Source organism: Polypterus senegalus, chromosome 14, assembly GCF_016835505.1.
Source record: "Polypterus senegalus isolate Bchr_013 chromosome 14, ASM1683550v1, whole genome shotgun sequence".
Lineage (NCBI taxonomy): Eukaryota > Metazoa > Chordata > Cladistia > Polypteriformes > Polypteridae > Polypterus > Polypterus senegalus.
Window position 1 is genome coordinate 123,425,562 of NC_053167.1, and position 15,601 is coordinate 123,441,162.

The window sequence follows — 15,601 nt, forward strand, 5'->3', positions numbered from 1 at the left end:
GTAGGGGAAGGGGAGTAAAACAAAATTGTTTATTAACGTAAAAAAATTACAATATTTTCAAAAAATTAACAAAATAGATAAAAATGAAAATACGGAACAATTTAGGAATGAAAAAAAAAAAAAACCAAAACATTCAAAACTTTATACTTCTAGTTTTACCAGTGGAAAGCTATTGAATTATACTGCTATAATCGAAAGGAGAAGTCTTCATGTTTGATGGATATTATTGCTAAGTTTGTAAGCCTGGAAGTTTTCAAGCAGTGTGCCATTCTCATTGTTATTTTGCTTTATATAATTCAGCTGTGATTATAAAAGAAAATATCAACACATTTCAATGTGCTAGTTGTTTACAAAATCATAAAAAGTAAAGGGAAATATCTATAAAAGTTTTACTAATTTTCAGTGATATTAATGTTAATCTTTTTAACCCAAAACAACCATGTCGTCGTTCGGCACCCTTCAGAGATCGTTGCCTGGTCGCACCACCCATACTACAGCTCTGTTATTTACTTACACTAAATCAGCACCATAGCTATCTACACATTAAAATGATAGGACAGTAGTCACTGTCACTGTAATTTACTAGAGTGGCCAGACGCCCAGGTGACAGGGACAGTCGTGATTTCAGGCTATGTGTCCTAATAAATAAATGAAGAATGTCAAAATGTTTTAACAGGTTGTCCATCTAATAAAACATTGCTTCATCAAAATAAACATCATCACAATATATTTATAACAGCGTGTACGAAACTCCAAGGACCCTCCATACCCCAGCTCCTAGTTCGATGTAATATACTGTCATACAAGTGCGAGTAGGAGACAGCTAAAGGGCCTGAGTAAATGTAATACTACATCACACCAGGGGGTGGCAGAGTGTGCTTACTGTCTCTCTCAGTTTCTTGCAGCATTCCCGGGAAATCTCGGCAGGTCCCAGCACCTCTGATGATGTCACTTCCGGCATCTCTGATGATGTCACTTCCGGTTCTGGCATAGATGACATAATTTCCTTCCCCAGCCCTTAAAACTGCTATCTTACCTCCAAGTATTCAGTTCTGTTTTGGACTCAGTCTTGTGAACATCTCTGTTCAATTATTTCAAACATTTGCAGCTGGGATATAATATACGTGTAGCTGCCCCAAACCTTTATAATGTCTGGAGACTCATTCTTCTCACAATACATATAATAGTCAAAAATCTGACGGGAGAAAGCTTAATTAAGAATTTGTGTTAAATTTGACCAAGAAGCAGACAAAAACAGAACACAGAACTGCCATTTATTTGTGTCTACATCAATCACTGTGTGGAATCGTATATGTCCATTTGTGGAAGTGTTTTCTTTTGTTTTGTTTTTTTTTTTTGATCTAGCCTCAAAACCTTGCTGCTGATGATATTATAAAGCATGAATTAAATGGGCATACTTGCTACACAAGTGTACCAGTTTGGGACTTTGAAAATCTCGTCACTCAATAATTTCTCATCAGAGTGCCACATTCACCTGATATCCATAATGGCTACACTGCAAAAACTAGACAAAAAAACTTTAAATGGGAGTTGTTTTGCTTTTACTTAACAAAAATAAAAATCTGCCAATGGGGTACACAAAATTTACTTGACAAGATTTTTTAAAGTATGCTAAATAATTGTAAAAACAAGTTTTTTGATAAGTTAATAATTCTTACAATAAGGAAAACAAGATTTAACATCATGATATAAAAACCTTTCACTTGCTTAGATTTAATTTTAGCAGTGTCGTCACTGTAGTAAAGTTTGCCTTTTCACTTCTGATTACCTAACATTTGTCATAACTCAACAGCTTTGCAAGTCTCATTACATGACAATTACTACAGCCAGACACTCTGGAAAGGAAGGAATTACAAAGGTTTTATTTATTTAATTTTATTCTATTTATGTTAATTGCCAATTGCAAATTTTCACTGTATATGAATATGGTGTATGTGTGTGTGTGTGTGGTCATTGTGATGGACTAGAGTCCTGTCAATGTCTGTTTTCAGCCTTTCACTCAAACCTGGTAAGATAGCCTTTAGCCCTTGCAACACTGAAATGAACTGAGAAGGTTCTAGAACCTATTAACTAAACCTTTAAAGGCTACACAGCCTTCAAACGCACCAGAATGTTACACCATTCATACATCTTCTAACTTGTTTTTAAACTGTAATGTACAAGACTAAATCAGTTATCAGAACAGGAATGATATAGTTGACCTTGGCTATGGATCTGCACTGGCAATCGGAAGGTGCCGGCTCGAATCCTGTAAATGCCAATAGGGCCTCTGCAATTGCTGAGTGCTTTGAGTAGTGAGAAAAGCGATATATAAATGCAAAGAATTATTATTATTATTAATGGGATGAGTCAATGTATAAAGTTGTATTCATGATGATTGATGTAAAATTTCTTATTTCTTCTGCACAGGTCTGTGAATTACTGGTGGCGTTATATTCAATCCATTCTGTACTGCAGCGAAAACAACCACATCGGAACATTTTCTGAGGTGACAAAAAGCTGTTCTTGTCCCTATGACCAACTTAACTGTCAAGGAGTCATCCCCTGTACTGTGGGAGATGGATCGTTTTGTGCCTCTTGCTCATATGATAACCGTACACGATGTGGAAATTGTAACCCAGGATATATGTTGAGCCAAGGGATTTGTAAACCAGAAGTTCCAGACTCCACTGAGCACTACATTGGGTTTGAAACTGACCTGCAAGACCTGGAGTTGAAATATTTACTTCAGAAACGCGACAGCAGAATAGCCGTTCATGCAATTTTCATTAGCAATGACATGCGCCTCAACAACTGGTTTGACCCATCCTGGCGTAAAAGAATGCTGCTTACCCTTAAGAGTAACAAGTATAAGTCCAACCTTGTCCATATGCTCCTTGGGATGTCTATGCAGATCTGCTTGACCAAGAACAGCACGCTGGAGCCAGTGCTCTCTGTTTACATCAACCCATTTGGTGGAAGCCACTCGGAAAGCTGGTACATGCCTATTAATCAAAATAGCTATCCAGACTGGGAAAGGACTAAGATGGATATACCACTGGACTGTTTTAACTGGACATTAACATTGGGCAACAAATGGAAAACGTTTTTTGAAACTGTTCATATTTATCTGAGGAGTCGTATCCGCTCGCCCGGATTTCATGCAAACAGTAGTGTCTATTATGAACCTTTGGAGTTTTTAGATCCTGCAAGGAATTTGGGTTATATGAAAATAAATAACGTGCAGGTCTTTGGATACAGTATGCACTTTGACCCAGAAGCTATTCAGGACTTAATCCTACAGTTGGACTATCCATATACTCAGGGATCTCAGGACTCGGCCCTGCAGCAGCTGCTGGAAATCAGAGACCGGGTCAACAGACTTTCGCCCCCTGGACAACAACAACTGGATCTTTTTTCATGTTTACTTCGCCATCGACTTAAACTATCGACAAGTGAAGTTATGAGAATACTGAACGATCTGCAGACTTTCAATACCAAACTACCAAACTCGGTCGAATATGAAACCACCAAATTATGTACTTAGAATGTGACGGCTGCAAGTCCCTTTTTAATTTCAGTTTAGCGAAGCAGCAAATAAACCAAGAGAACACATTTTACATCCTGTTACATAGTACTTTTTTTAAATTATTAATAGAAGTCAAAATCAAATGTCCTATGGTAAGGCCTGACTTTTTTTAGTAATCCCAAATTGTAGTTTACTGAATTGTTTCAGCCTTTGCTGTCTCTTCTTTTTTATACCGAGTGCTTATTAAAGATACAACTGAAGGCAAAATGACGTATGTAAAGTATTCGTCCTACTAATTTGTTAACACATAAACAAAAGTAGTTTTTATTGTTGTCTATAAATATGGAAGAAATATTTTAAACTCTTTTGCTTTGTTGGGTGTTTTATTGCGTTCTCCTGTTGTTTTTCTTTAACAAAATTAAGATAAGATGAGATATCCCAATGTCTCTAAGCAAATGGAGATTAAAAGGAGACATAACTCTCACCCCGTGATGAACAACTTCATATGGGGAAATTTAAAGGGACTTTATAAAGTCGAAGTAACAACCAGAGAGGGCAGTAAGTAGCCTACAACCGTTGTTGGGGGGAAAAAAAATCGTCAATTAAAGAAAAATAAACTTCCATGAACAACCAGCAACAGGCCTACTTGGTAACAGATAGCCATTTTTTGATAATCGTTATAATCCAATGGTAAAGCAACACCTTTTCAGTTTAGACAAACCAAAATCTGTCCTTTTTAAAATTATGAAAGGTATTAATGGCTTAAAATGAGTTCAAAAAGAATTTGTAAATATAGGTTGAAACTTGTTAAGGTTAAATTTTGTAAAAACGTTGGTAAGGTTTTCTTCACACAGAGAGCCATAGACACATGGAGTAAATTACCAAGCAATATGGTAGAAAGTAGGACTTTTGAACCTTCAGAACTTAATTTAATGATAATAATTATAATAATTTTTGACACTTATAAAGCACTTTTCTCAATACTCAAAGTGCTTTACATAGTGAATGAGGAGCCACTTCAACCATCACTAATGTGTAGCATCCACCTGGATGATGCAACAGCAGCCATTTTGTGCCAGTACTCTGACCACACATAAGCTATTAGGTGGTGAAGAGGTGAGAGAGATTGACAATTGAAACAGGAGATGATTAGGGGACTAAAAAGACTTGGCCATCGTGGGAAAATTAGGCAGGACACCCTACTCTTTACAAAGGGTGCCCAGGGATCTTTTTTGACCACACAGAGTCAGCACCTGAGTTTTACATCTCATCCGAGGGACAACAACATTTTTACAGCACGGCGTCCCTATCACGGCACTGGGTCATTATAATCCACATTCAGACTACGGGGTAGGCACTCCCTGCTGGCCTTGCTAACACCTCCTCCAGCAGCAACCCAAATTTATGTAGTTGGTCTCCCATCCAAGTACTGGCCAGGTCCAAACCTGCTTAGTTTCGATTGGATCATCTCTTCTGAAGTGCATCTGGTATTGCTGTTGTATCAAGATAAAATTCAATACCCTGTCAATGTATTCACTGTTCACAATACTTGATTTGGCAATATATATATATATATATATATATATATACTCTGCTAGATATCGATTTGATATGATTGTGGACAAAGTAGGTGGATACGATTGGCAAATTTTGCTTGGCTGAATGGTCTGTTCTAATGTTTTAATGTCTTACATATTTATACGTTTATAGGGTCAATATTTTTACATGTACATGAATTTCTTACTTGCATGTGCTAATCAACATGTAACACATTTCCAGTAAGTATAACAAGCTCACCTTGAAACACCTCCTTCCTTACCTCAAAACGTCTATCTTCTTTACATCCAGACTTCTATCTTCCATATCTGAAATAACTACTTGACCTTAAAGTTAGGATTATAATACAATCTCTCTCTCTCTCTCTCTCTATATATATATATATATATATAACCCATCGTCTGTATGTCTGTCTGCTTTTCACAAGAGAACTACTTAACGGATCTAGATCGGGTTTTTTAATATCATTTGCTTGAGCATTCCAGTTGATTTTGCGACTTCTATCATCGCGCTAAGTATCATAGCTTGCTTGCAGTAATGATTTATTTGCGCAAATCCGAGAGAGAGGCTGTGGGCCGAGGGGAGGCGGACGGGGCCCTCCTCACTCACTCACATGCCTGACTACGTTCAAGTCGCTCTACCTCTTGCCACATGTTGGAGCGTACCTTGTCTCCGCTTAGCTAGTGGTACCTGTTTGTTCAGAAGACATTATCATGTACAGATTGTTAAGGAATAATGTTTGACGTTTTTGAGAGAGAGATCACAGCTACGTGTGTTTTCAGAGGGTAGCTGCTGATTGCCAGAGATATCACGGCCACGTGCATTTCTCCTGTCAGAGCTGAACACGATCAGATACAGCACCAACGTTTGACGTTGGAGCGTACCTACCTTCTGCATGGCCAGAATTACATTTTTTTTTTATTGATTTTTAAAGTCTGTCCTGTTTCACTACTACATGGACAGAGCTGCGGAGACAGCTAGTATACTGTATATAGGAACATTAGAACAGTTGTGATGATAATAGGCCCTTCAACCCATTACACTTACCAATTCTATTCACCTAAATTCTCCAAATTATCTAATCTCAATATCTCAAATATCTTATCTCAATATGAATATTGAGATTTGTAACTCTGTAAAGTTCCACACTCGACCATGCTGCTTTGTAATTTTCATGTATCAGTTTATATTGAATAACTAACTAACTTTTATTCATTCTTTATCATATCCAGCTCTGTGTTATTCGATTTTGATTTTATTGATTTGACATATTTTGTTAATCACACAGGGGAAATTGTCTTTTCACATGACCATTGGAGGACAGAGTGCAGGGTCGGCCATTGTACACCACGCCTAGAGCAATGTTTAGATTAAATGACTTGCTCATGAGCCCAATCTTTTCTGGCAGTAACAGAATTTGATCCAGTAACTTTCCAGATACTAGTGAAGATCCTCAGTCACAGAGGCACCACTCTGCCCTATTAGGTATTCATTGTCTATTTTGGCAGCATGGAGAAAATGATGGAAATAAACCCAAGACAGATGCCTTTCAGACAAACTCCAGTTTATTTTTGCCAGTTAACCTTGTATACCTTTAAGATGTGGAATGAAAGCTAAAGTATCCAAGGAAAACCCACTTGGACCCAACATAAAGCATTCTGAAATTGGATCACTACTGCTCCTCTCTGTGAAGAAAACGACAAACAGCCTTTGTATATGACTCTGCAGTACCTTCAAATTGTCCTGGTATAATAAGATTTAAACTATTTCGAAAATCACGTCCTGAAGACAAAAGATCCTTATCCATAGCAATAAAGCAAAAAAACAGGTTAGTTTCCTGGGGATAGTTGCTCCCTGATTTTCAGAAACTAGGATGCCATTCATATATACTATATAGCAGCTGATTTGTAAGAGAATGGCCTGCCTTTAACAAGTTCGCAAGTTCAGGTTTACTGTAATGTGTGCACAGTGCTTCGAACTAGTAACAGTAGAACATTGCCAAAAACTGAAAACAAGATCAAATATTACATAAAATTTCTTTCTACAACATATTTTCATACAAAGAATGCAGCTCAAAATGTTTAACAAAATGTCAAAGAAAAAGCTGATAGAAAAGAACAAGTACATTAGAAATAGTTAAGAGTAGGAATGAATAATCGATGTACCAAAAACAGTAAATGAGAATAAATCAATGAACACTTACATAACACAACATAAGAGTAACAGAGATGCAGTATAGTGTTTTCTTATACTGTAGATTTGTTTTTAAGTCTGTAAAGATAAGATAATGCACTGTTCAGATGGCTTGTGTCACTCATGTGCGACTGGGGATCCTCTTCCAAATTTGAATGGGGTAACCAAGCAAACATGCACACAGTGCCCCTCTGTGGACAGACTGTGGGCTGAGTAACTCAATTAAATACCTCACTGGCCCAACACAGGGGCTTCTGCAAGAAGCCATACCAAAAATGCACACAGTGACCCCCTGTTGGCAGATCATGGGCAGTTTGAGCATGGGAAAACCCATTTTAACACCACACTGGCCAATATGGGGAATGCTACAAGGGGCTATAGCAAACATGCACACAGTGGCCCCCGTGGACAGACTATGGGCAATGCAACCCAATTACTTCACTGGCTCAGTGCAGGGGCTTCTGCAAGAGGCCATAGCAAACATGCACACAGTGCCCCCCTGTTGGCAGACCATGGGAAGTTTGTGCTTGGAAGAACTCATTTTAATGCCACACTGGCCCAATGTGGGGGCTACTACAAGGTGCCACCAAATATGCATACAGTGACCCCCTGTGGGCAGAATCCAATTAAATACCACACTAGCCTACTGTGGGGTCTGATACAAGGGGCCACTGAGCAAAGTTCCCTTAGTAGCACAAAATTCTCAGAAGTTCAGGGTAAATAAGCCCCTCATTGACCCAGTGATGGTTTGGTAGCGCTGGCCAATGTCGTAACTGCCTTTTAGCTTCCCAGTTTTTAATGTTGTTCACAGAGTAAGTAACGTGGTGAATTATTTTTGTCAGTGGGTGGTAGAAGTACAAGTTAAACGACTTCAAAAATTATTGTTTTTATATTGGCCAAATTTTTTATTTATTATTGCCAATGTTTTCATGTTTAGGGTTGTAACACCGGAAAACAAAACAAAATGCTGGACTGGTACCATTACATGCACAGGCATTTTGTGCTTTTTAAGGATAAATCGTTTAAAGCCACAATAGACTTGTGTTTTTGTATTTCTTTTCTTATTAATTAATAAATTGTAAATCTTCATAATTTATGTAATTAAATAAAAAAAAAAACTACTAAAAAGTTTCAAGGAAAGGCCCAGTTATTGGTGGTGCAGCGATAGCGCTGCTGCTTCACAGTAAGGAGAGTGGGGTTCACATCCTTGGTCCTCCCTGCCCCGTGTGGAGTGCGCATGTTTTCCCCGTGTCAATGTTGGATTCCTCTAGGTTCTCTGGTTTCCTGCCACAGTCCGAAATAAATGCATGTTAGGTGGGCTGGTGGTGCTAAGTTGACCCTGTGCTGTGTGTGTGAGTATGTTCACCCTGGTGTCCTGTCTAGGAGTCGTTCCTGCCTGTGCCCATTACCTGCTGGGATAGACTCCAGGTGCCCTGCAATCCTACCCTGGATAAGCGGATATTAATAAATGGATAGATGGACTTTTTTCAGGTTCATGATGAAATTTAGTTTCCCTGTCTGTTTGCAGTTAGTGTTGCACCGATGTACAAATCCCAATTGAGCCATTGTTGGTTACCTACATAGGACCAATATGTATGACCACAGTGGCCCAATTTCGGTTTGTTTGCTGGCAATCAATGCCACGCCTTGGGCAATACGTAGCAGTGTCAACCATTAAATCCTGAATTGGGTCCCCTAGCGCCAGTCCCTTCGATGTTCTGCAGGGCACCATGCCAAGCCTTCCTCCTTCTCCCGTCATCATTCCCTCAACGTCCACAGGAGCCTTCACAAACTCATGGTCACTCCAGCTTTCCAGGGATGTTCAAACAAAGCAACCTCTACCCTTTAATCGCTTATCAAAACAGGACATTTTTCGGCCACTTTCAACTGCCTGCCTTCAATCTGAAAGGACTGGGTCTTCTTAGTTTTAGTTTCATTAAACCTCCCATACTTCTCTCTCTTATTATTCTTGTTCCTCCCTGCTCTTGTGCTTCAGGTTCATTTTAAACTACGGAGGGACACAGGTGTGGCAATCATATGACTCCGGCGCTAGTGAGAGAACAGGTCAATCCCACAGGAGTGCACATGAATGTGAGATCGCCCATCTCACATTCACCTCCAGAGCCACTCTGCCATGCTACCCATGTGCCTCCTGAAATCTCAACTGTGGTGATTGTTTATTCAATTAAAATTCACATCCCACAGACCCTGCTATATCATAGTGGCATAATTGTACAAATTAGGGCTAGTGTGTGCCAAGAAACCATTCTCCACACCATTACCCTACTGCCATTAGACTGGACTAAGGACACAAGGCAGGATGGATTCATGCTTTTTATGGTAAATTCGGACTCTGCCAAAAATATGATTCAGCAGAAATCAAGATTCATCAAACCAGATGTACTTTTTTCATACTTTATTCATTTAGTTTTGGTGTCTAACAGGTCTAACAGTTTGTGTGTACTCAAAAGCCATTATTCACACCACTTGTCAGAGGGTCGGCTTCCAGGCTCACCTAAGATATTTGGTACCACCCCAGAACGAGATGGGCTGCTGTCACTGAACCACCCCTTGAAGGCAACAGAGCCTTAGAAGGCCCATTCCTTCTGGTATTGATGATGTAAAGGAGTGATGTCCCCAGAAGGTGGTGACTCATTTGGACCCCAGTGCCTGAATGACAGGAACTCCTCCAAGCCTGGCCTAAATAGAAAGGCTGCTAGAGAGCAATAAGAGGCTATGGCTTGATTTTGTTTGATAGCGCCATCATGCGTCCATAATGTTTTTTTTTTATGTTTTTGCAAATTAAACAGGGGTTACTGTGACTCACTCTGCCTTCTCACTCATCCTCTCTACACACTGTTGTAAAGAAGTTTATCCTTCACACAAAGAAAAGCAGACACATAGAATACATTATCAAGTGGTATGTCAGACAGTGGGACTTTATGGACCTGGAGAACTTAGAAGAATAAAATTGATGAGCTTTGTAGGGTTGAATGTCCAGTTCTCATCAAAATGTTTATGATGCTTGAATGCATGAAAAAGTACAATTGTGTGGATGTGAACACAACTAAAGTGGGAAACAGATTACCCGACTTCTAGTTAGAGGGCATGTCAAATCTGTCAACTGTAATTGCTGATATACCGAATTACCCCAAAAATAAGCCCTACTCTGGAAATAAGCCCTAGTTACGAACTCGCGCAAGCAACTTTGGATGCGCGATAAACGTCTACCACTACCGTATGTACACAGGATGAAACCCCGGACAAGATGAGTGCAAAAAGAAAGAGTTGTTCTGTCAAGTACAAGAAAGGAATTGTGGAGGAGGCCCAGGGCAAATATCTTACTGCTTTCTGCAAAGAGAAGAAGTTGGATATCCGAATGGTCCGAAAATGGTGAGCAGAGTACAATAACCTCAGTCAACAGGCGTTCAAGGGAAATGCTAGGAAGCACAAGTGTGGATCAGATCGGCAACCATTATTTCCTGAGCTGGAAGACATGATCTGTGAATGGGTTGCTGACAGGAGAGCAAAGGCTTTGGTTGTGTGCAGGGCTGATATTCAGGCATTTGCCCTTGCAATGGCACCACATTTAGAAATATCCCCAGAAGAATTCAAAACATCACAACACTGGTTGAATGGCTTCCTTCAGTGATATGAACCGTCTCTAAGAAGATCGACAACACTGTTTAAGCTGGAAGATGCTGAAGTTATTAAACGTGCATTTGCATTCAATTCCTTTGTTGATTGCATCAACTTTTCTAAATACCAACTTTCCAACATGATTGCAATGGATGAAACTGCAGTGTTTATGGGCCAAGGACCCCAAATGACAACTGATCAGCGGGGTGCCTCCTCAGTCTACATTCCCTCCACTGGTTATGAAAGTGCACGTGTTACCTGTATTTTGGCAATTTGTCTGGATGAAAATAAAGCCCCACCTCTAATCATCACTAAGGGCAAGAAGGATAAGATTGAACATGTTTCAGGCATTTATGTTCTTGAACATGAGAAAGCCTGGTGCACACAAGCAGTTATAAGGAAGTGGGTCGATTTAATGCTGCCACTTGTTATGCGAGGCAGCCAAAGAGGTCTACTAGTGTGGGATTCAGCCAGCACACACCACGCTAAAGACATGAAGAGCTTCCTTCAAGAGAGAAGAATAGATCAAATAATGATTCCCACAGGAATGTACAAATGCTTTCCAGGTAAGGCCAGTTCAAATGCAATCTCTCGCCTTTTTTTTTGTTTTTCCATTCTGTCATAATATGTAAAACAAGAGACATCACACTTCTCTCTTGTTTGTGAGGTTGAAAACATTTCAACATTGCATGCATTTGACTTCTGGTGAGCGCTCCTTGGTTATCAGCTCCTGCCTACACAGTCGTACTATATGATAAACCATCATGGGAGTGCACCATGACTGGCCCTGACTCACTACGGTTATATAAGTAAAGTCTGTGGCTGAAATTCGCTGGAAAATTTTGTATGTGACAGGGCTTTAAGAGCTACACTCACTAACCACACTTAAATAACATTAGTTATCAGCAGCATGATAAATCATAGGAATCTTTATCGTCAACACATTAAAGAAGGTGCTAATAAAACATTAAAGTAAGAAAAAAAATCTTTGCTACTTTAAGGAAAGGCTTTACCAACAATACCCAGGAGAAAGCTAAGCTGACACATAAAGAAAGAGAACAGGCCACACAGCCATTTCCAAAGGATTCAACAATTAGAGGAACACAGAAGTGGAGCGGTGTTCAGTTTTATTTGTCTTCAAAAATGAAAAATCCATAGTGTTATACTTGGTGAAGGAAAACTTGACCTACTTTTCCTTTAAGGCACTGGTATGTTCAAATAGTTTCTTAATCTCTCTCTATCATTACCAAGGGATAAAATAAAATCATGAGACATATCCCCATGCATCATTTGCATAAATACCGTGCCCTTCATAATGTTTTTGACTAAGACACATTTCTCACCAACTATGGAAAAACCTTGTATGTCACATCTTTCCAGTTTTCGGCAAATTGAGAAAATGATGTCACCCCTATAATTAATTATCTCTAGATTTTATTTTTCCTGAGCTTCACATACACAATATTGTTTTTTTCATGAATCAACAACACCTGCCATTTAAATCGCGCATTTAAATCATGAGATCGTAATCCGAAGTTTACATTGGTAGGCGGTCTTGCCTCATTGGTCAGTGGAGTTGCTAGGTTTTTGTCTTGCAGTGTGTAAATTACTGTGTACATACTCGCTTCTTCTATCATGCTATGACCAGAATGAAGACATATTTGGCCATCACCACTACCTTATAACGTTAGGAAAGACCTAGTAAGTCCAAAAACTGTGATTTTCTATTGCACAGGAGATTTACCACTCTGATCCACATTTAAAATTACAAATCAAACAATTCAGACGTGACTAAAGTGCACATTGCAGACTTTCATTTAATGGGGTTTTCACACATTTCGGTCACACCATGTGTGCTATCGTGATATTTCCCTCTACTCACCCTTTACCTGTTTTCTTTAAGGGTAAGTGTATTCATCAAGTGTGTTACTGGACTGGTCTACAGTCGCACTTTAAGATTAACACACACATACTTAGATATACACATACAGTAGACCCCAGCGAAGTCGCAGCTCAGGGTTCACGGACTCAGTCGTTTGCATATTTTTCCTTAGAACCTAACTACTAATTGTTAACATAACACAGTTTTTATGTTTTTTTTCGTGGCAATACTGTGCTGTAGAGAGAACAGGAAGCAACCGCTGAGGGAAACACGGTTTGGGATGGTGAAAGTAGCCAATCTGAGAGCGTTATTCATTTCTCCTTGCTGCTGATTGATTGCTGCCTTGTGACACGTCTCCAGCTGAGTGTCCTTGTGTTTTCCATTTTGTTATTGTATTCATTTTGTTATTCTTAAATGCACACGATGTTGCTGAATCGCCCTGTACCTTCTAAGGCTTCTGGCACTGGGCCTAAGCGCCAGAAGAAGTTTAAAACACTTCACGAGAAGGTTGAACTACTGGATTTGCTCTGGGAACTAAAAGTTATGCTGCAGTAGCGTGCCACTATGGCATTAATGAAAGCACCGTTCACTACATAAAGAAGAATGAAGCAGCGATCTGGAGTACCGTATCTGTAAGTTTCTGTGAATGTGCCAAAAAGGTAACGACCGCAAGGAATAAAAATATCGTCAGGATGGAACCTGCCTTGGCATTGTGGATCACTGACTGCAGGAAGAACATTCCCTTGGATGGTAACATCATCCGTGAGAAAGCACAGAAATTGTACCATCAGTTAGCTACAGGAGACAATGTAGCAACTTCCCATCACAATGTTCCTGAAACCTATAAAGAAAAGCCAGCACAAAACCCCACCAGAAGAAGACCCGTCCAAAGATACGACTCCTCCTGAAGTGCCTGAAGAAGAGGCGCCACCCGAGGAGTTTTGAATCCTGTGCATCATACTGCACAGCTACTTCATCATCATCATCAATATCATTCATCATTGGTGAGTACCCGTACATTTTACTGTATTTTAATTAAATAAAATTATTATGTATTTACTCTACTTAAAACAAAGAAAATGACAGTGCATACCAAAGAAAACACACTTGCATGAATTACAGTACGTATAGCAGTAACATCGGTATTTTACATTCTAGCACCGTGGGAGACATAGCAGTACAGTAATGTACAGTATACGGGTTTACCTTTAAATTCTGTTTTTAGGTAATTCATTAAGGTAATTTGTTAGGTAATGTATTAATGTATTAAACTGAGTTTGCAACGAAATGAAAGTGCTTTGGGGGCATACTGTATTTAGGGTTGAAACTATAAAAATAGGCATTTAAAAGACATTTTTTAACCACATCCAAAAGTCGCGGTTTTTCACAATTCGCGGGTGCTCTAGAAATGTAACCCCCGTGAATTTTGGGGGTGTACTGTACACACAAACCCTAACCACACAAGTACCATATGAAAGACGTATACACATGCATGTTATTCCTTAGCACTTTAACCAACACGAGTACCACATGAATAACACATGCAGAGTCCACTACTCCAAAACCTTACCTATCATTGTCTCAAACAACGTGTGATGTCCTAGATAAATCTCAGACCTGAATATTACCTTTGGTCTCCAAGAATATATTCAAACATACAACTGCTCAACATCCCTGGCTATAAGCCATTTATCAACCAGTGAATGTTTTACTTTTAATGCACTGTGCATTACTGGACAGAGCTCTTTATCTTTTCTCGATAAACCTTGCAGCTTGGATCATATGGCAGTTCCGCACTGCTCCAGGTGCTCAAAGAAATGTACTTTATTACTTCAATCACTCTAAATCTGAAGACAAAGTATAGAAAGTTAAAAGCAGTGTGGTATTTATTACATGAATAATAATAATACTATCAAACAGAACAAAGAATGTTAGAAAATAAGATTGATAGTACAGTCTGGATATATATAGTCATTAGAAAAAGCTTACAAAAAAAAAAGATGACAAGGGTGAATGTTGCAGACGGCTTGTGATCTAGCACTCATAGTTGTTCATTAGATGCTTTCCTGATGATAAGATGGAAACGGCTGCATGTTGCTGGCGCCCTCTTCTAATGTTGCTCTGTTCTCTTCTTCTGTCACGATTCAGATGAGGCATATTTATTCTAAAATTCTTCTTAGGAGGGGGAGGGGTTGCAAGATGTGACTGCTACATGCACCTGATTGGCTGGCTGTCAATATGATGAATGAATTTGTTCAAACTCTTTCATCAGCTTGAGTATGTCTGTTTTTTTCAAGCAATAAAGTTTCTAATGTTTTAACAATCTCCTGTCTCAAGCTGTAAACCAATTTTGTCCTGGTGCCCTTTCCTTCACGGGTGATAAAATCATCCATACAGCTTGAGGCATCTCCTGAATTCCTGCTTAGATCAAACAAATGGTACTGTGATTCAGGAAAAAGATTGCTTTTGATGTTAACTGTCCATGCTAGTGACCTGTATTTAAGTTCATCTGTTGTTCTGTCTTGAGGAAAATTTTATGAAAATATATTTACAGATTTTGCACACCACTACAAGTCAAGTCAAGTCAAGTTGGGGAGCATGCACTGGTACAGTGTGTTGCCACACCCACTACATGACGAAACAACACGGGATCCCAATTGGCAACCTCACAGGCAGACACGTGGTCCAGTCCCACCCTCTGTCTGCCGCAGCCAGGTGTTACGTGGGGACCTCTTGGCCTGGCCCAGCCACTCGGGTCCCCAGCAATGAGGATCTTATGAGCTGGTTCACCCTCGGGAAAC

General features: G+C 39.5%; 1 protein-coding gene across 1 annotated transcript in view; it reads left to right on the forward strand.

Annotated features, from left to right (window-relative positions):
• The window catches only part of brinp3a.1 (bone morphogenetic protein/retinoic acid inducible neural-specific 3a, tandem duplicate 1), a 171,328-nt gene extending 167,434 nt beyond the window's left edge, over positions 1 to 3,894 (forward strand). The window contains exon 8 of the mRNA XM_039735649.1: positions 2,431 to 3,894. Within this exon, the coding sequence (XP_039591583.1) occupies positions 2,431 to 3,547 (1,117 nt within the window). The 3' untranslated portion in view covers positions 3,548 to 3,894. The remainder of the gene's footprint in view (positions 1 to 2,430) is intronic.
• The last annotated feature ends 11,707 nt before the right edge of the window (positions 3,895 to 15,601 follow it).